At 40.1% G+C, this 21,776-nt stretch overlaps 1 protein-coding gene across 1 annotated transcript; it reads left to right on the top strand.

Annotated features, from left to right (window-relative positions):
* Positions 1-218: 218 nt before the first annotated feature.
* Positions 219-21,425, top strand: LOC131846223 (squamous cell carcinoma antigen recognized by T-cells 3-like). The gene is given in 18 exon segments (XM_059195478.1): positions 219-431; positions 1,297-1,406; positions 9,102-9,277; positions 9,687-9,858; positions 10,132-10,282; positions 10,818-10,894; positions 11,523-11,628; positions 13,524-13,727; positions 14,206-14,379; positions 14,759-14,870; positions 15,283-15,381; positions 15,384-15,472; positions 17,495-17,777; positions 17,919-18,015; positions 18,487-18,607; positions 18,803-19,035; positions 19,582-19,776; positions 20,579-21,425. Coding segments are annotated over 18 exon segments (2,649 nt in total). The 5' UTR covers positions 219-326; the 3' UTR covers positions 20,724-21,425.
* The last annotated feature ends 351 nt before the right edge of the window (positions 21,426-21,776 follow it).

The raw sequence follows: 21,776 nt of genomic DNA, 5'->3' as shown, positions 1-21,776 counted from the left end.
AGTCTACATCTACGGATGTTTGTATAATAGTAATTTCAATTCATAACGCAAATAAATCCAGTATTTATAAGACTGCTTGTTCTACTGCTTGTCGTTGTTTTTTATTTACTATATAGCTGAATACAAAAAACTGTTATTTTTTTTTCTAGATAGCAACAGGATTCATAAACGTCATATAATTAATAATCAAAGTCAAATTTTATTTGACAGTTCCGCCATCGTTCTTCTTTCATCGTTTGCTTTGCTGGGCAGCATTTAATTTGTTATCAAACACGGATTACCTACTGTAAAAACTCTGCGTAGTGTTTTTACAGTCGCTGTAAGCAATGGCAATCGTGGAAGATGAGGTGCGAAATGAATCGGAAGATGAGAATGAGATAGAAGTTGTTGTGGAGGAAGATGATGCGGAACAAGATTCTGATGATTCAGATGTAAGCAATATCCGTATTTATAAAAAAAAACTTTACCTTAGATGTATTTCTTAAATTGCTTTATATGATTGAAGTAAACCTTAATTTATAGCAAATTTTTGAAACTAACTAGCTTTTTTATCCTTAAAAACTTACCAGCAAACCTGCAATTAGAATTCGTAATTCGCTTCCGTATTGGGTTAGAATTTAATTATCTTCAATCTTTGCCATAAGCATAATCAAAATTTACAAACAAGGTCTGAAAATATCAAGCAAAATCCTTTGTGAGGAATCAGGAATCAGGACCAGGACCACATATTCCATTCTGTTTGTTTACATCATAGTCATGCGAGTACATAAAATTCTATATAAAAATAGAAAGCGATGTTACAAGTGGCACCATACAAAGAGTGCTATGTTAGGTGATTCCTGTACAGTGTCAATCTCTGCTGTTACTGTTACATTAGTATTTACATATAATAACAGAATTATTATATTTAATTAATAGCAGTACTTTTTTAAATTTCGAACAATATAAATACTAACATTTTTATATAGAAAAAAATTTTTCAGTGACAACATCATGGACAACATTAAACTCAAAGTACATTTTGTTCTTACATATTTTGCATGTGATATCTACACATCTTTAATTAAACCATGTAACCTAACATTCTCTCATCGATTCATCTGGAAAATACAATCTTTCTCTAATGATGGAATTCAGTTAATAACTCTTTCCTGCAACTATGTTTGTGTTTTTTATACAAATAATGGTCTATGTTTGTTCTTGTGATACAATCTTCACATCAAATTCATGCAATCATTTAGGTAGACATTTAAGCATCATATGCAATAAGGTTTACATATAGGTACTTCCTTTTAGGATGATGATGATGAAGGTGCACTTGAGAGGAAAGTAGCTGAACTGGAACGGCGCATCGGGGAGGATCCATATAACTATGATGATCATATTGAACTCATACAATCATTATGGTAAGATGATGAATGGTTATCTATTCACTTACAAAATTTTTTGATAGTAGTGATAAAATAATATTTTTAAATTGTATTCGAAATGTTAAGCTATTATTATTAACAGACTTTGTTGTCTAGTTCTTAGTATTTCAATTTCTATCAATTCTTTAGTATCCATTCTAGATATGGTATAATATTACTAAAAAGTGTAGGAAGTAGAAAATGTTGATCAATTGGGCAATATATTATGTTAAAAAAGACCCAATATGGCCTTTAACACATCTGTGGCATGCTTCAATGCCTAAAACATTTTAAATAAATAACTTTGTTACTTTTTACTGATAACATTAAATCACTGCTAGGATCAGTACATTCAAAAGACCTAATAGGGTACTCAAAATACTCCCTTATATGTGTCTCCTATGCAAAACCCAACCTCTAGCCTGTGTATCTCAAACATTTTATTCCTAAGAGGTTTAGATAGCTAACTCTGAAACAGAGTAAACACAATAGATTCCAATAGGTTAAAGTACTACAGTGCAAGCAACTGCCCAAACCCCTAAATTGGGGGGCAAAAGGGGATTGTTGATTTTATTGCTAGCAATGTACCCTGTCTGGTTGACCTGCGGTGCCCCCATCACAATCCCGCCATTGTGATAAATTCCTGGTGAATTTGTCATAATGGGCTAACTGACCTGGTCAAGGTGCAGGACCAAGGTGCTAACAGAAAGATTTTGATTGAGACTGTTTAATAAAGGAACATGCAATACAGTACCCACATAATATTCATAATACAATTACCCACATCCCCCTTATCAAAATAAATGAAGTATGTATGTATAAAAATTTACACAATCTATATTTATATATACCTTTTGACGCTTACTTATATATTATATTAATAATTATTTCAACATAATAAAATTAAGACATATTTATATTTGTAATTTTGTATTTACAATGTAATATAGTAGTAGTAGTAGTAGTAATAGAGTAGTTTATATCCATATTTCACTACATATATATATATTTTATTTTTTATTACTATATAAATTTATTTTTAAATTCATCTTTATTCTTACCAATCACAATTACATAAACACAACTGATGGAAGAAATTAAATATTAATAATATACAATCTTTATAAATTAATTAACACATATTAGTGCCATTGGCTATTTAAATTTTCAACATTGATGAATACATATACAATTAGAATCTCTACTTGATGCTTATAATTTTGTTTTAATTGAATTTAATGTTATGACATTGATTAGTAAACAATGTTGCTTAGTTATACATATATATTTAAATGTCATTACATTCTACATTATTTATTTATATTGCCATTTAATTGCATTCATTTTATATCAATTTACATTTTATTAGTCTTAAAAATCATTTATACAAAAACAAAATATCATTTCACTAGCATGCAATTTATTATATTTTATTTGAAATTACAGTTTTTCATTCAGGTTCATAGTATGTATGTAGTTTGTTGTGTAGTAGGTCTATGCACCTGCTCAGCTGTCAGGAATTATCCACCAATCAGGGCGTCTCACTTCCCTGCCATAACGTGTAAAATGACCATTAATATTTACATTGGAATTATTTTCATTGTTGTAGTCACTGGCTTGATTTGATAACGTGGTTGCTGGAGTGTGCGAACTGTAACTATCATCATAACGATTTGACGAGCACAAGGGTAATGAGTCATCGACTCGCTGATCACTGTCGCTAATAATATGTCTTCTATTGCGTCTAACAATATCCCCTGATAACATTCGCACAACGTAGGAACGTATACCTGCAATATCTATTATTGTGCCCGGTTCCCATTGTTTCTGCATTCTAATTTTAACCTTTTGACCTACACTTAAAGGTTTTAAATTCCTACATCCATGACGATCATAATACATTTTTTGCATATTTTGACGGGCTCTCAACTTAGTATCTATATTTCTATGTATTTTAGGCCTCAGCAATTCTGGTGAACTAGGTAATATACTACGTAATTTTCTATTATACAGTAACTCAGCCGGCGAAGGAATTTCGAAACTTATAGGCGTATTTAAATATTCTAACAATGCTAATTTAAAATCAGCGTGATCATGACTTGTCTTTTTCATCATATTTTTAATAGTTTGAATGGACCTTTCAACTTGGCCATTAGACTGTGGATATCTTGGCGACGAAGTGACATGCTGAAAATTCCAATTACGAGAAAAAATAGTTTTAAAAATACTAGATGAAAACTCAGGACCGTTGTCGGACATTACAATCTCCGGAATACCATGCCTACAAAATATTAATTTTAAATTTTCAATAACATCATTTGACTTCAGAGAATTCAACTTCGCCACTTCTATAAATTTACTATAATAATCTACTACTAATAAATATAATTTTGAATTGAAATATATATATATATATATATATATATTGTTTGGCGTTCTGTTTTTTATACGTCAAACAGGATTGGCAATTTGATAAATAATCTGCTAATTGAGCACTCATGTTAGGCCAATACATTATTTCTCGTGCACGCATTTTACATTTTGCTACACCCATGTGACCGACATGAATTTTTTTTATCATCTCCCTACGCATACATTTTGGAATTACGACTTTATTTTCTTTCCAAATAATACCAAATGATACAGTAAGCTCAAATCGAATATCCCAATAAGGTTTTAACACGTTACTCTGTACCTGATGTTTATGTTCTGGCCATCCCTCTCTTATTAGTTTTATTAATTCTTGTAGTTCATTATCAGATTTAGTGCATTTTTGTATTTGCAAAAAATGAGTGTCTGTCAATGGGTTGCTGGCAGACACTGCACACACTTGCGCTTGCAAGTCCAAGTAATCACAGCGCTGTGTAACGCGCGCCCCGTCACTCGGTGCTACTGCACGCGATAGTGTATCCGCTATATATAGATACTTACCCGGCTTATAGACAAGATTGAATGAATAAGGTTGTAAACGTAACAACATCCGTTGCAAACGTGCGGGGGTACTATACAGAGGTTTATTAATTATGCTTACTAGCGGCTTGTGATCTGTTTCTATAGTTACATCTGATCTACCGTATATATATGTATAGAATTTTTCGCAAGCAAACAAACAAGCATACAACTCTTTTTCTATTTGTGCGTATGATTGTTCCGCTTTGGTTAGAGATTTTGATGCATAACATACCGGTAAATTGTTTTGCAATAGACACGCGCCCAAACCATTTTTACTGGCGTCTACAGATATAGTGACTGGCTTATTTAAATTATAATATTGTAGTACAGGTGGTCGAATTAAACACTGTTTAATATTGCTGAAACACTGTTCATGTCTGTCGTCCCAGTGCCACACAATTTCTTTCTTCAGTAATTCGCGTAACAGTGACGTTTTCTCCGATAAATTAGGGATAAAATTACCTACATAAGTGACCAACCCCAAAAATCGCTCAATGTCTTTTCTATTTTTAGGAGTAGGCATATTTTTTATCGCCTTAATATGATCATCATCAGGATACACACCATTTTTAGCTATTTTATGTCCCAAATATTTTATTTCTGTTAGTCCTATTTTACATTTTTTTCTATTTAATTTTATGTTTATATCACGACACCGCTGCAATACCTTTTCTAAACGTATATCATGAACTTCCTTGGTTTCCCCATAAACTAATAAATCGTCAACGAACAAAATAACACCTTCTATATCATCAAAGTGATTATAAAGTCTATTGTGGAATATCTCACTCGCTGAAGAGATACCAAACGGCATCCGTAAGAACTTATACCTACCGAATGGTGTATTAAACGTGCATAGATCGGTACTGTCCTCGTGTAACATGACTTGCCAAAAACTTTGCTTAGCATCCAAAGTGGTAAAAAATTTTGCACCACATAAATTTGACGTAATTTCCTCAAACGTGGGTAACTTAAAATGCTCCCGCCTAATCGCCTTATTTAAATCTCGGGGATCTAAACAGATGCGTAGATCTCCACTGGCTTTTTGACAACAGTCATACTGTTGACCCAATCATATCCACCTTCGCTATTATACCATCGTTCACCATTTCTAATAAAGTATTTTTAACATTTTCTTTGAGGGCTATTGGTAATTTTCTAGGCGCATGTACCACAGGACTAATATTTTTATGTAATTTTATTTTGTATTTACCGGGTAAACAGCCCAATCCAGTGAATACATCCAAATATTTATTTAAAATTTTGTTATTACTATCCTCTGTACTTACGGACATAATTCGTTTTATTAATTGTAATTCCTCACATGAATTCCTGCCTAAAATAGCCGAAGAATCAACATCAACAATAATGAACTTTAAAATATAGTTATTCTGTTTATGAGTTACTTTATAATAACATTTACCAATAACTTTAATGCTGTCACCAGAATATGCCTGTAATTTAATTTTCGTACTCGTCAAATCGCTTTTGTTTGTACTTAATTTGGATAATAATTTTAACGGAATAACGTTTACGTCTGCACCTGTATCTAACTTAAAATCAACCAGCTGACCTCTGATATATAATTTTACTAACCAATCACTACTAAATGAACTTGTAATTAAGGTTATGAATTACCTGATCGGTGGAATCCTCCTCCAGCACCTCAAATATTCTACACATTCTTGAGAAATGATTCATGCGGCTACACTTGTTACACTTCTGTCCATATGCAGGGCATTTGTACCTATTATGGATGCGACCACATCTATTACACTCACTGTTCGACGAAAACCGATTCGTTTTCACGCCATGAGATGAAGTCGGTACGTGACCCGACCTACGATCTGAAGGAATCCGCCGTACACCCCGGTTGGCTCTGGTTCTTGAAGATCCACGATTTATCCAGTGAATATCATCCGTTCCCTCCAATGTTCGTTATTATTATTCTTCACATCATGTACATGATATTCAGGATTTTCGTTTCAAATGCTCAGCTTGCGCATATTCCGCCAATCTACATATGTCTACCGCCTTTTCTAATGTTAAATTATATTCACGCAATAATCTTTCTCTCATTGCTGCATCTTTTATTCCACATATTAATCTATCGCGTACAAGATCGCTACATAAATCTTTGAATTCACACTTAGCCGCCATTTTATTCAATTCAAAAACATATTGCGTAACCGTCTCCGTATCTTGCTGGTTCCGAGTGAAAAATCTATGTCGCTCTATTGTTAGATTCTTCTTAGGTAAAAAGAAATCATCAAATTTTTGAATCACCTCCTCAATAGTCTTGAATGTTTCTGTGAACTGGTCGTATATCTCACGACATTTTTCTCCAATTATATGCAACAAAATATTAATCTGTACCTTTTTTTCTTTTTTCGATAATTCACAAGCTTCGAAGTATATTAAAAATGATTTTTTCCACTTCTCCCATTCTCTGCTTAAATATGTGACATTTACAAGGTCATTTTCAAAAAGAAACGGTTGTGGTGGTTGTAAAACAGATTCCATTTTGCACGTAATTATTATCTTTTTTCTTCTTCTCCAATTGTATGTATATACTTTCAAAATACACTTTTACCAATTTTATTTATATATATATTTATTTTAATACCGGCTGCGCCATGTCAAGGTGCAGGACCAAGGTGCTAACAGAAAGACGTTTTGATTGAGACTGTTTAATAAAGGAACATGCAATACAGTACCCACATAATATTCATAATACAATTACCCACAGACCTGACCTTATGCTCATCGCGGGAGCACCATTCCATTGACATCCATAAAAAAAATCCCTAAAATAAAAATTACCTATCATATGAGTGCTTAAATTGCATGCACTGGATGGCAAGGTGGCTGTTGAAGTATAAAGTAGCAAAGAAAGTAGCAGTCATGAAGTCTGACTTTGCTAAAGACTGCATGTCTTTAACAAATTGGCTTTACTTTATGATAAGAAAATTATAAAATAAAGTAAAACTAAGTAAATCACAGAATAAGAGGCATAACATCTTAGTACACTCGAAAGGTAAGGTATGTGTTGTATCAATGGTGTCACATGGTAATGTGATGCCTATAGTGCTGTTTATGTAAATAGGGGATGGTTTTCTGGGTGCCTGACAGGTGGTTATCAGGTTGGTCATCAGTTTACATTTTACCATGTTTTACTGTTGTACAGGTATTGATACTTTGCATTCGAACGAATTCAATAGTTAATTGTAAAACTGTAATGAAAGCTTAGTAATCAGGTTTCATATAAAAATAAATATTGAATTCTCTATTTTTGTTTATATTAAATTTAATACCAATCACAATCAAAATGGTGGCCAGAACAGCTCCTGAAGTGGAACATCAGGTTTTGGCATTTTTAAGTATTAAGTGGTCATACTCTCGAATAATAAAACACTTTAAAGGTCTGAAAATCAAATTGCTTAAGAGTACCATAACTGAGATCAAGAAGAGAAGTGAAAATGTTAACCAAATCAAGCCAAAGGGTAAACCGCCGGGTCGTAAACCACCACTAACGGAACGCCAATTCAAACAACTGGAAACTATGGTTAATAACCCAAACCCTCCGACACAACAAGCGATGGCCGATATCTTGAAAGTGAAGAGACATGTTGTGAGGTATCAAATAGACAAAAAACTTAATAAAAAGTTGGCCCAAAAACCGAAAGTACAAGCATTGAGTCCGGGTTCGGTGCAAAAGAGATACTGCCGTTCTTGGCCTATGTATATGAAATTGTGATGTAATCGTTGGAAAAAGTTCATCACTACTGATGAAGCATGGTTTTACCTTGCTAACCGTAATCGTCAAACACGTGTCCAGTACAAATCCAGAGGACAAACTCGCAAAGACCTAGACGTATACCAACAACAGTCACATCCTAAGGGTGTTATGGTATGGTTGGGCATTTCGGCAAATGGCTGTACTTCTCTCAGATTTGTGACACCCGGTGCAAAGATCAATACAGAGTACTACATAAAGAAGATCTTAAATCCATTTATTCGACACGATATACCAAAGTTGTACCCAAATAAGGACTGTGTCTTCCATCAAGACTCAGCCCCAAGTCATATGTCAAAAAAGACCCAAAAGTTCCTTAAGACAAGCAGAATTACTTTCATTCCATCTCATCAATGGCTACCAAACAGTCCTGATTGTGCTCCTATGGACTACTTTTGTTGGGGATATCTGAAGAAGCGAATGAACAAGCGAAAAGTGAAGACAATATTGTCGCTTAAAAAGACTTTACGGGAAGAGGTCAAGAAAATCCCACAAATAATGATCAACCGAGCTTTAAAGGCATGGCCAAGAAGATGCCGTATGATCTACTATAATAAAGGCTTTCATATTGAAAAACATAATTAAAATTTATTTTAACGTAATAAAGTTATTTAACTTTGAATTCGTTCGAATGCAAAGTATCAATGCCTGTAATTGCTTTAAAAAAGCTAAGATATAAATAAAATAACACTGACAAAAAATGCTACAACATAAATCATTAATTAATTAACTAGGGTTATTATAGACTTAAGTTTGATTGATCAAAATTAAGTCCATTAAATAGCTACAAACTAGATCATATTAAAAATTGTGTAAAGCATACCATTTAGTACTACTAACTACACATTCATTGTTACATTTACATGATTTGGTAATTAATTACATTTTTATTATTCAATGTTTTTGTACAGATAAATGACTTATGCATTTTTTATTTTTAATAGGGCCTTAACAGAGCTAGATAGATGGCGAAGTGCGTTCGAGAGGCTGCAGCAGATGATGGCACTGAGGGCGGAACATTGGCTGCTATGGTTGCAGACAGAGGCATCACTGGCGCACACGTGGCAATCGCGTGAACGTATCGCTGAATTGTTTAAGCAGGCTACACTAGACTGTTACTGTAAGTACCTATTTTTAAGAACTAGAGTATAGTTTTAATGTACAATTAAGAAAATTTAAATAATTAATCTCACTTAAATAATTAATGCTAATTCTTCATGTGAAGCTATTGCATGCATGAATTTAATATTACTCACTTCATTTCTATGTGTATATATATATATATATTTGGTCTGTTATGACTAGTGTTTTAAAAAATTTTAAATACTTTCGTATTTATAATATTAGTAAGGATATACTAAATCATTAAGCTACAATGATTTAGTATATCCTTACTAAAGCTACATGTTGCATTGTAATGTAGGCAAATATCCTAAATATATTTCTTATTTTAATTACTTTGCCCTCAGGTAAATAAAACTTATTGAAAATTTGCTTATTTGTTAATGTATTATATTATATGTTAATAGCAATCTCAATTCTAACTGAGTGGTGCACATGGGCGATGGGGGTCGGTGATGTGGCAGCGGCGCGCGAGCAGCTCGACGAAGTGTTGCGACGTGCAGGTGCAGATCCCTTCTCTGGGAAGTTGTTTTGGGACGCCAAGCTGGAGTTGGAAAAATCGCAGTTGGAGACTATGAGGTAAGTGCAGATTCATTAGAAAAAGAGGAAAGAAAAAGAATTTATTTCAGAAAAATCTTTAGTTTTCTGTTTTTTTTGCACTTTCTTAAATCTTATAAAAATAACAAACCAATTTTTACTTTATTAGGTGAATAAAAAGTTTTAAATCCGATTTCGTGAATATACTAAAAACCATGTATAAACTAAATAGTTAAACTTAGAAATTTCTTATTTTTGAAGGTGGTAGATAATTAAATTAAATATTTGTGGTAGTAAATTGGCTATCATTTTCAGTGAAGAAGACACGGAATATAAAGCGCAGCAAGAACGTGTACTATGGTGTCTTGAAGAGATCGTTTCCCGCCCGCTTTTGCGAGGAGAAGAAGCATGGCCACAACTGCAAGAGTTGGCCACTGTGTTACATGATGAAAAATATATTGAAAAGGTTAATTTATTGAATGGTTGTATGTACATATATCACGGTTTTTGTCTAAATTTAAATGTTGAAAGTGTTTGGATTTTTTTTTATTTAATTATTTCAGAATAGTGAGTTTGACTTCTAATTCTATTTTATTGCTTCATGTAGTATTACAAAGTATCCAATGTGTATCCAAGACGGCCTCGATGGTCTAGCGGTCCAGCCCACCGTTTTACGTCCGATGGTCGCGGGTTCGATTCCTCGCACGGCACAAACATTTGTATTCATGAGTATGATCGTTTGTATCGGTCTGGGTATTTTCAATGTATAATATGTATATATTTACAAAAAAAAATCTATGTATTTGCATCAGTTATCTAGTACCCATAACACAAGCTTTAGCTAGCTTAACTTGGGTCTAGATGGCGTTGTGTGAATTGTCTTGAGATGATTATTAGAATTATTATTATTATATAATAATATTTTTTAATTATTTACAAAAAAAATGTAATATGTACAATTCAGTATTATTTATTTTAAATCTCTGATGAATTGATTACAGGTAAAGAAGCAACACGAGGCAGCTGTAGATTATTTGCAAAAAATAACACCATTTGAAGATAAGCTTCTTACAACAGAGTAAGTTTATATAATATAAATAAAATTAGTCAGGTGTGAGTCAAAGTCGCTCAACGAATGTTCCAAACAAATAATGTAAACAGATTTTATTTCCTTTATGTTAGAGGCCGTCCATAAATGACGTCATATGTTATGGGGAAGGAGAGAAACGACAATTTGTAACAAGGGGTGGGAGTGATGGTTCTTATGTTTCGTGACGTCGCATTTGAATCTGAATATATTGTATTTATGTATTTAACAACAAAATTTAAGCTTTTAGCAAAAACCTTAAAATATTTACATAAGAATAAATAAAGTTGTAGAATATGTGACATTACTCTAGGGTGAGGGAGTCTAAATATATATAACTCAAAGGTGACTAACTGACATAGTGATTTATCAATGCACAGCCCAAACCACTGGACGGATCAGTCTGAAATTTGGCATGCAGGTATGACGTAGGCATCCGCTAAGAAAGGATTTTGATAAATTCCACCCCTAAAGGGTTAAATTAATGCGAGCGAAGCCGCGGGCAAAAGCTAGTCATATGTGACCAGCTGTGAGTTGAATGAAAGATGAAATTTGTGTGATGTAATTATATGGATGGCCCCATGTGATGATAAATGTTAATATTTTTTTTTTATTGCAGAAACATTGAGGAAAAGTATAAAATTTATCAGGATTACATTGAAACGTTGAAGGATCTTGCACAACGTGACAAGTATGCCGAGTGCGACTGTAACGGAATACTCAAGGTACACACTTTGTAATATTGTTATCAAAATATGGACAATCCCCTATGCGTATTTGCTATAGGCATGCTCTGGCAAATATATCTGTACGAGACTTGAAATTTTATTACTATATATATAGGTATATTATTATATTCACACCTACATAGTTGTTTCTGTGTTATTAAAATCAAGCCAGTAGCTTAGTTAATTTGAAGTTCGGATAACTTTAGTTTCTAATGTGTATACTAAAATATTATTATTATTTGTATCACATTTCTTTGAACTATTCTAGTGCTATTTACGGTAATTGATTTTTATTGCTTCACTGGATGATAATGAGATAGACTCCTATCCTTCGGAATAGGTAGGTAGTAGAAGATGCTCTTCTGCAGCTCCAAGGTGGCTCCTTGAAGCAGCAGAAGACCATCTTCGGCGTGACGTATACGACTCCTTTCTAAGGGCATACCTAGGATTTCGACTCGGCTCGATCTCGTCTCAGGTCGGCGAGGTTTTGATGGCCGTTTTAATAGAACAGGGGATTGATCGATGGGGTGGACGATTACCCGGAGTATTGCCCAATTACACAGGGTACATGCGTATTGACAGTACGGCGTGTACAGGTAGTGTACGACCGCGCGTCGTGCTAATGCAGCGGCGATCATGGGGGGGATTACTTACTTAATAGAACAGGGGATCTATCGATGGGGTGGACGATTACCCGGGGTATTGCCCAATTACACGGGCTACATACGTATTGACGGTACGGCGTGTGCAGTCAGGTTCGTGCGGCGGCGGGGCTGCTGTGTGGGTGGGCGCGGGGTGTGTGTAGTAGTGACACTAGCGGTAATCGTGCGCGCGTGCAGGTGGTGTACGACCGCGCGTCGGGCTCGTGCGGCGGCGCGGCGGCGGCGGGGCTGCTGTGTGGGTGGGCGCGGGGGGTGTGTAGTCGTGACACTAGCGGTCATCGTGCGCGCGTGCAGGTGGTGTACGACCGCGCGTCGGGCTCGTGCGGCGGCGCGGCGGCGGCGGGGCTGCTGTGTGGGTGGGCGCGGGGGGTGTGTAGTCGTGACACTAGCGGTCATCGTGCGCGCGTGCAGGTGGTGTACGACCGCGCGTCGGGCTCGTGCGGCGGCGCGGCGGCGGCGGGGCTGCTGTGTGGGTGGGCGCGGGGGGTGTGTAGTCGTGACACTAGCGGTCATCGTGCGCGCGTGCAGGTGGTGTACGACCGCGCGTCGGGCTCGTGCGGCGGCGCGGCGGCGGCGGGGCTGCTGTGTGGGTGGGCGCGGGGGGTGTGTAGTCGTGACACTAGCGGTCATCGTGCGCGCGTGCATGTGGTGTACGACCGCGCGTCGGGCTCGTGCGGCGGCGCGGCGGCGGCGGGGCTGCTGTGTGGGTGGGCGCGGGGGGTGTGTAGTCGTGACACTAGCGGTCATCGTGCGCGCGTGCAGGTGGTGTACGACCGCGCGTCGGGCTCGTGCGGCGGCGCGGCGGCGGCGGGGCTGCTGTGTGGGTGGGCGCGGGGGTGTGTAGTCGTGACACTAGCGGTCATCGTGCGCGCGTGCAGGTGGTGTACGACCGCGCGTCGGGCTCGTGCGGCGGCGCGGCGGCGGCGGGGCTGCTGTGTGGGTGGGCGCGGGGGGTGTGTAGTCGTGACACTAGCGGTCATCGTGCGCGCGTGCAGGTGGTGTACGACCGCGCGTCGGGCTCGTGCGGCGGCGCGGCGGCGGCGGGGCTGCTGTGTAGGTGGGCGCGGGGGGTGTGTAGTCGTGACACTAGCGGTCATCGTGCGCGCGTGCAGGTGGTGTACGACCGCGCGTCGGGCTCGTGCGGCGGCGCGGCGGCGGCGGGGCTGGCTGTGTGGGTGGGCGCGGGGGGTGTGTAGTCGTGACACTAGCGGTCATCGTGCGCGCGTGCAGGTGGTGTACGACCGCGCGTCGGGCTCGTGCGGCGGCGCGGCGGCGGCGGGGCTGCTGTGTGGGTGGGCGCGGGCGGCGCGCGGCAGTTCTCGGGCGACGGTTGCTCGCGTGCTGGACGCCTGCACGCGTCGCTGCCCACGCCGACACACCTTCTGGCAGCTCAAGATGCAGCAGGCCGAGCACGAGGAGAAAACCTTCCAAGAGGTAACTTTTATATTACTATTATATTTAATTTATTTAAAAATGTATACTAATGTATGTAATGTACCTGTATTTTTGTAAACATGTACAAGCACATTTGAAAAGAATGAAAGCTGAGTTTCTTGTCAGTTCTCCTAAGTTCGAATGCTCTTTGAAATGCCGGTAGTTTTTGACATATCACAAGAGTCTAATAGACCCACATGAATAAATATATTTTGATCTGATTATACGCTAAAAATATTCAGTTGAGTTCATTACTGACGGTTCTGGAAGTCAGAAATTTCCATTACCTCTATAATTACACTACCTTTCAACTGAAACACAAAGTACAAAGCAAGCTTCTTGATTACTGAAATAGGACTGAGTTACCACGTTTATGAATTTAATTAAATTAAATGTTTTTAATACCTAGTACTTTGTCTATTATGAAAGATCTGAGCTGCAGAAGCTCAGATCTATAATTGGTTTTCTATTGTAATAGGTGAAAGGGATATTCGAGACGGCTCTGTCAAAAGGGATGGAGTCGTACAAAGAAGCCGAAGCTCTATGGTTAGGCTACTTAGAATTCATACGTCGTCGCACCGCGTTCGACAATGAATCTGACGTTGATAAACTTCGGAGGACCTTCCGACTCGCTTGGGATTCACTTGCTGAGGTTTTTAATTTTTTTTTTTATTGCACTAGTACCTATCTTAAAAGAATACATAGATGTTAATATTATAAGACAAGATGCTTATGTTAAAATATATCTGTTTCAACTAAACTAATGTTATAATAGTGTATGCTATTACGTTATTAGTAATATATATTATAAATTTCGTAGATTCTCTAAAAGAAGGAAGTTCAATATATTGAATTTATTATTTATTAACTTTTTGTTGTACTAAAAGTTAATTACAATAAACATAATTTATACAGTTGTTCTATTAGATTTGGTAAAATTACGTGGATTTTTATGATTCCTCTTGTAATTGGCAGTGTAGTCATGATATGGATTTTTTTGTATAATATTATAATAGCCATAAAATTTACAGGCATGGGGAGAAGAAGCCAATGATTGTGAAGTACCTCTGTATTGGGCCCGACTTGAATACAAACGAATGAATGATCCCAAGCAAGGCAAGGAGATATTTGAAGAAATATTTAGTAAGTATTTTTTGACAGTACTTTACAGTTAATTGATATAGGAAGTTAATGAAGGAGAGGGATAAAATGGCAAAGTTGTCAAAGTATATAGTCAATATATTTTTATGATTTCTAATATCTAATAATAATAATATGTCTTTGTAATTCTCCTGATGACAATTGATTTAATAAAAATATATTTAAAAAACTATATATTATTGTATGCCTTAAGATTCTTTAGGCAAAACATAATGGGACATTATATTACAATAACAACCAATGTAAACCTATGTTTAGTGCAAATAAATTTGATTTGATTTGAATAATGTATCAAACACATACATAAGGGCCACATACTTAGTGGCTCTTATTTAGATAGTAGTGGTGTTAACGCATAATACTGTACTATCCCCCTTCTCCGGCTCGCACGCAGAGTACGGCGAGAACAAGAGCATGTCGAAGTACTGGGAGGCGCTGCTGCAGCTGGAGATGCGGCGCGTGCCCGACGCCGCCCACATTATTGCGCGCGCTGCTGCGGCGTAAACGAGCTGCGTCGCAGACTAGACTACGAGCGCGACCACGGCGGCCTGCCCGCCCGCGCCGACTGCGCCGAGCTCTGCGAGGTGAGTGCGAGCGCGGCGACGGGGACCGTGGACCGTGGACCGACCGCGGCGGCCTGCCCGCCCGCGCCGATAAGCTCTGCGAGGTGATGACACGGGGATTGGACCGTGGATAACCGCGGCGGCCTAAATAAGCTCTGCGATTTAAAACGGGCACCGTATATATTTTGCCCGCCCGCGCCGACTGCGCCGAGCTCTGCGAGGTGAGTGCAGCGCGGCGACGGGGACCGTGGACCGTGGACCGACCGCGGCGGCCTGCCCGCCCGCGCCGACTATATTGCGAATAACGAGCGCGGCGACGGGGACCGTGGACCGTAACCGACCGCGGCGGCCTGCCCGCCCGCGCCGACTGCGCCGAGCTTTGCGAGGTGAGTTGCGAGCGCGGCGACGGGCACCGTGGACCGTGGACCGATTTGATTTGATTTGAATAATGTATCCGCGGCGGCCTGCCCGCCCGCGCCGACTGCGCCGAGCTCTGCGAGGTAGTAGCGCGGCGACGGGGACCGTGGACCGTGGACCGACCGCGGCGGCCTGCCCGCCCGCGCCGACTGCGCCGAGCTCTGCGAGAACAGCGCGGCGACGGGGACCGCCGTGGACCGACCGCGGCGGCCTGCCCGCCCGCGCCGACTGCGCCGAGCTCTGCGAGGTGAGTGCGAGCGCGGCGACGGGGACCGTGGACCGTGGACCGACCGCGGCGGCCTGCCCGCCCGCGCCGACTGCGCCGAGCTCTGCGAGGTGAGTGCGCGCGCGGCGACGGGGACCGTGGACCGTGGACCGTGGACCGACCGCGGCGGCCTGCCCGCCCGCGCCGACTGCGCCGAGCTCTGCGAGGTGAGTGCGAGCGCGGCGACGGGGACCGTGGACCGTGGACCGACCGCGGCGGCTTGCCCGCCCGCGCCGACTGCGCCGAGCTCTGCGAGGTGAGTGCGAGCGCGGCGACGGGGACCGTGGACCGTGGACCGTGGACCGACCGCGGCGGCCTGCCCGCCCGCGCCGACTGCGCCGAGCTCTGCGAGGTGAGTGCGAGCGCGGCGACGGGGACCGTGGACCGTGGACCGACCGCGGCGGCCTGCCCGCCCGCGCCGACTGCGCCGAGCTCTGCGAGGTGAGTGCGAGCGCGGCGACGGGGACCGTGGACCGTGGACCGTGGACCGACCGCGCGGCGGCCTGCCCGCCCGCGCCGACTGCGCCGAGCTCTGCGAGGTGAGTGCGAGCGCGGCGACGGGGACCGTGGACCGTGGACCGTGGACCGACCGCGGCGGCCTGCCCGCCCGCGCCGACTGCGCCGAGCTCTGCGAGGTGAGTGAGAGCGCGGCGACGGGGACCGTGGACCGTGGACCGTGGACCGACCGCGGCGGCCTGCCCGCCCGCGCCGACTGCGCCGAGCTCTGCGAGGTGAGTGCGAGCGCGGCGACGGGGACCGTGGACCGTGGACCGACCGCGGCGGCCTGCCCGCCCGCGCCGACTGCGCCGAGCTCTGCGAGGTGAGTGCGAGCGCGGCGACGGGGACCGTGGACCGTGGACCGACCGCGGCGGCCTGCCCGCCCGCGCCGACTGCGCCGAGCTCTGCGAGGTGAGTGCGAGCGCGGCGACGGGGACCGTGGACCGTGGACCGACCGCGGCGGCCTGCCCGCCCGCGCCGACTGCGCCGAGCTCTGCGAGGTGAGTGCGAGCGCGGCGACGGGGACCGTGGACCGTGGACCGACCGCGGCGGCCTGCCCGCCCGCGCCGACTGCGCCGAGCTCTGCGAGGTGAGTGCGAGCGCGGCGACGGGCACCGTGGACCGTGGACCGACCGCGGCGGCCTGCCCGCCCGCGCCGACTGCGCCGAGCTCTGCGAGGTGAGTGCGAGCGCGGCGACGGGGACCGTGGACTGTGGACCGACCTCTACGAGATTCACTCCATTATTATCAAATAGTAGCATGAAACTTAATTTAATTATTTGGTCAATAATTTTATTAGTAATCTGTACTGTTCGGTGTACCCACTTATGCCGTCCAATTAATACTGTAATATAATTTTGCAGGCAAAATTAAAGGAATGGCGTGAAAACTACCAAGCCATGAAAGAGAAGATGACAGGCAAAAAACAGAAATTGAAACAGGATAATAAAAAAGCAAAATTTGAAAATAAAAAGAAAAAAAGAGAGGATGACAGGCCAAACCGAAAAAGGAAGTCAGACGAAGACAATAAAGACATTGAAGCCAAGAAGAAAAAAGACGAAAGTATGGATATCGACGACAAGATACAGAATGCTGAAAGCAGTGGAGTCAAGAGATCTCATGAACAGGATAACAATGATTTTGATGGTATTATTACAATAATTTTATTAATTGTTGAAGTAATCATTAACTACTATCATAGTACAGTTCGGTTATTTTAACTTTAGTTAATTAATTCTGTTTTTGAAAGTATATTAACAATTTTTTTCTTTTATATATTTTTTTCAGCTACTGACAGCAAACGTCAAAAGACTGATAATGAATCAAGCAACCAAGTTACCTCTAGAGACGCATGCACGCTGTTTGTCAGCAATTTAGAGTTCAAGTATGTTAAATACAATAGTTACAAATACTTACATTAACTATAATTCTTTTAATTTATAGCTATATATAAATATATTTTTTACTTAATATATTGGCATAATTAAAACAAAAAAGTTTAAAACATAAAAAGGAGAAGGCCCTGAATTCAATCATATTAATTAATAGTTTTTTTCAAAAGCTATATAGAAATTAGTTTTGTATTTATTGGTACCACTATCGTCATTTACTATCGATACTAGATAGCTTCTATGCTTCTATAAGGAGTTCGGATGGGTACTTTAGTAGGCTTTACATGCACAACCGCCAAAATGCAAGGGCTAAATGTGGAAAACTTGATGTGGATTTTGGTTGTCAATTTCTTTTGATGGTGAATTAAAATGTACTTGTAATTAATATGTATTTCCATTTCGCAATAATATGTTTATTACGGTTATCAATTATGTTGTAATTTTTGTAATTGTGTTAATTGCAGAGTGGATGAACAGAGTTTAAGGAATAAGCTGTCAGAATATGGTGACGTTGTGTCATTTCGAGTAAGGACTGGCGTCAAAGCATTCGGGGGTTCAATATGTTACTGCCAATACAAAACACCGGTTAGTCCAGCATTATTGCATGCATGCAGTTTTGTTACCGTCTTCAGCCTATTTTTTTTGCAAGTGATTTACCGATATCACTATACCTATTTTTACTTTTTTGTTTGTTTTTAATATTTATGTCACGAATCATCGATTACGTTTATCAATTCGCCAAAGTCACTAATGACTAGTTTGAATAATTTAAAATTTCAGGAGGCAGTGGAGAAAGCAATAAAACATGACAGAACACCTCTAAATGGACGGCCCATGTTTTTATCACGGTACTCAGCGGAAAAATCAAAGCCCACCTTCAAGTACCCTACTACAGAGGAAAAGAATAAATTGTTTGTGAAGAATCTGCCGTTCGGACATTGTACAAAAGAAGCCCTCACAGATATATTTGAAAAGTACGGCAAACTTAAAGACATACGGGTTGTGACACATAAGTAAGTAGTTTATGTAAACATGTTTATTTTATAGTTTAACTGTTATCTGATATGGCCATCAGTTACTGTAGCTGAGTGTTTCTACCATTGACACCAATAAAAACCTTATTCTATAGTTTTGGATATATTTAAGAGTAAATAAGTAAAGATAAATGAATATAGATAGAACCAAAATTGGTTCTTTATATGAATAACAGTAATGTATATATATACCCCATATCCACTCGGTCTAGGGAGTTTTTTTAATTGATGATAATGGAATGATACACCGGCCTGCGTTAACGGTTTATGCTGACAGGGCACCAGTGGAGGATGATAAGATGAGCATAAAGTCAGGTCTTCCATCATGGTAAATTCACCATGAATTTGTCGCGATGGTTTCCAGGAAGGAGCCATGTGGGAGTCAATCTGACATAGTACATTGCTAGGAATGGGGTTATTATTTCACGTTGCTAACAATCCCCTTTCCCCCGGTCTAGGGAGTTTAGGTGGTATTCGAATATTAACTTCATTCAATTGAAATATTGAGTGTGCTTGTAATCTCAGGGATGGTAAACCGAAGGGGCTGGCGTACGTGGAGTACGAGGACGAGGCGGGTGCGCAGGCCGCGCTGGCGGAGGCCGACGCGCTGGTGGTGGCGGGCCGCAAGCTCGGGGTCGCGCTCAGCTCGCCGCCCCCGAGACCGACCACCGCGCCCACGCCCGTCCTCGGCCAGCCCAAGAGGGACAGCAGCAGCGGCATGTACGTACACCATACTTTTTTTATGTAACTGAATAGCAACTTTTTGCCATACACTACATTGTGGAATCACCTTCTAGCAATGATATACCTGAACCGATACGATATTGAAACCTTCAAGAGTGTATTCCTTGTTAAAAGGCCGGTAACGAGCTTGCAATGCACATGGTGTTGAGAGTGCTCGTTTGTCCCCTATGCTATTAAAAATTACAAATAATGTAACGGCCCTTAAGTAGGCCCATAGTAAGGTGTAACCATCACCCATACGTATTGGACAGGAACATGAATATCAAGTTATCATGTGAAGCCCGTGGTATATGGATTGCCCTTCCGAAGGACATACTTTTTATCCTGTAATTTTATTATCTTATTTTCATTCAACAAATCTTACCAAGCGAACTTCTTCCTAAAAAGATTTACTCTTGGTAAGCTGAAAAATAACAAGCAAAATACCACCAGGGGGCTGAGTATATTGTTTTTGAGTTCGAGAAAAGTTGATTTATAAATGCAGAATTTGGTGAGAATGAATGTTAGTTACTTTGTTATGTAAAAATGATAGACTATATGCTAGATTAAAACAGAGATTGCTAATTACCGAAATTCACACAGGCTAATTCTAACGGCTGGTAATGTAATATGATATTATTAATGACTTTCAAATGTTTTTAAAGCTATATAAATATTGTAACAAAGCATAAATGTGCTTACATATTGTACTAGGAATCTACAGGCAGTACGAATCCTTATTTGGGCTTTTGTTTTTTTTTAAACACGCCCTAAACGCCTTTTTTTATATTATTGATAGGCGGCGGACACAATTAAGCAGTTTTATACCGAGCGTACTACAGAAACCGTCGACCAGCAAAGCCGCTACCAATGGCGACCACACTAACGGGGAGAAGCGGCCGCTCAGTAATAGCGATTTCAGAAACATGCTGCTTAAGAAATGAATAATTAATTGTAAGGTAACTCAGTAGTTTGTAAGTAATATTGAAACATTTTAACTTTAGAGCATTGTAGACATGTATCATATAGACTCTAAAATTATTATTATAAGCTAATCGTAAGAGTAGAAGACTACTGCAATTAAATTTTACGAAGAAGTTAGCCCTCTTTGTGTTTATTACCTGTGTATTTGTTGCGTTGTTATAAGAATGTGTTAGATTATGATTTTAATCAATGAAAGTTCATAACGTAGTCGTTATTTTCCTATTTGAACCTTCACAGTTGTTTCCGTAGAGTAAATTATGAGACATTTTCCTGTGTGCTGATGTGCGCTACTGTGTTGTGTGTGCTAGGCTGAACACAACACTATGTATGAAGACATCTTCATTATAAAAATGTTTGTTAAATTGGATATACAGACTCTTTTATCATAAAATATAAAAAAAATTGCAGAAAACATTGCATGATTTTACTTAATATATTGGAAATTCCATTGTTAGTACTGTTACTAAAATCTTAGTAACTGTACTAGCAATGGATTTTCCACATACAATTGTGTGTTCCAAAATTTTATTTCCTGTAGCACGCAGACAATGCAATATCTATATAATAGTTCTATTTATAGCCTAAGAAATATGCCTGTATATAAAAAATATAGGGAAACGACGGGCATTTTCAGTATATTTATTTTTTTAGATCAAATAAAACTCGGATTCATCTACGGCTGACACAATTGTTTCTCAGACAAAGTCTTTCGTTTGTGCAGATCCTTAACATAGGTATTAATTTTTGAGTTGTTAATATATATTAATATTTAATACCTTAAAAAAAATAACATTTAATAAAACTATATTAAATGGACACTATAGCGCCGCTACTATATTTACATTCTACTTGATAAGGCAGAACTGAGATAAGACTCTTAAGCAAGTGTATTTTTTATCTTCAAAGTATCGTCTGCATATACCATAGTTACTATATGACATAGAGGTAAGATTTAATTTTAGTTTATGATGATAAACTCAATAAAAACTTAACTGACTTAATTATTGCACCTC

This window comes from Achroia grisella, unplaced genomic scaffold (genome assembly GCF_030625045.1).
Source record: "Achroia grisella isolate CSIRO2021 unplaced genomic scaffold, CSIRO_AGI_Agris_v1 utg109, whole genome shotgun sequence".
Taxonomy (NCBI): Eukaryota; Metazoa; Arthropoda; class Insecta; order Lepidoptera; family Pyralidae; genus Achroia; species Achroia grisella.
The sequence above is the reverse complement of the archived record's forward strand: the minus strand, read 5'-3'. Positions and strand labels throughout refer to the sequence as shown.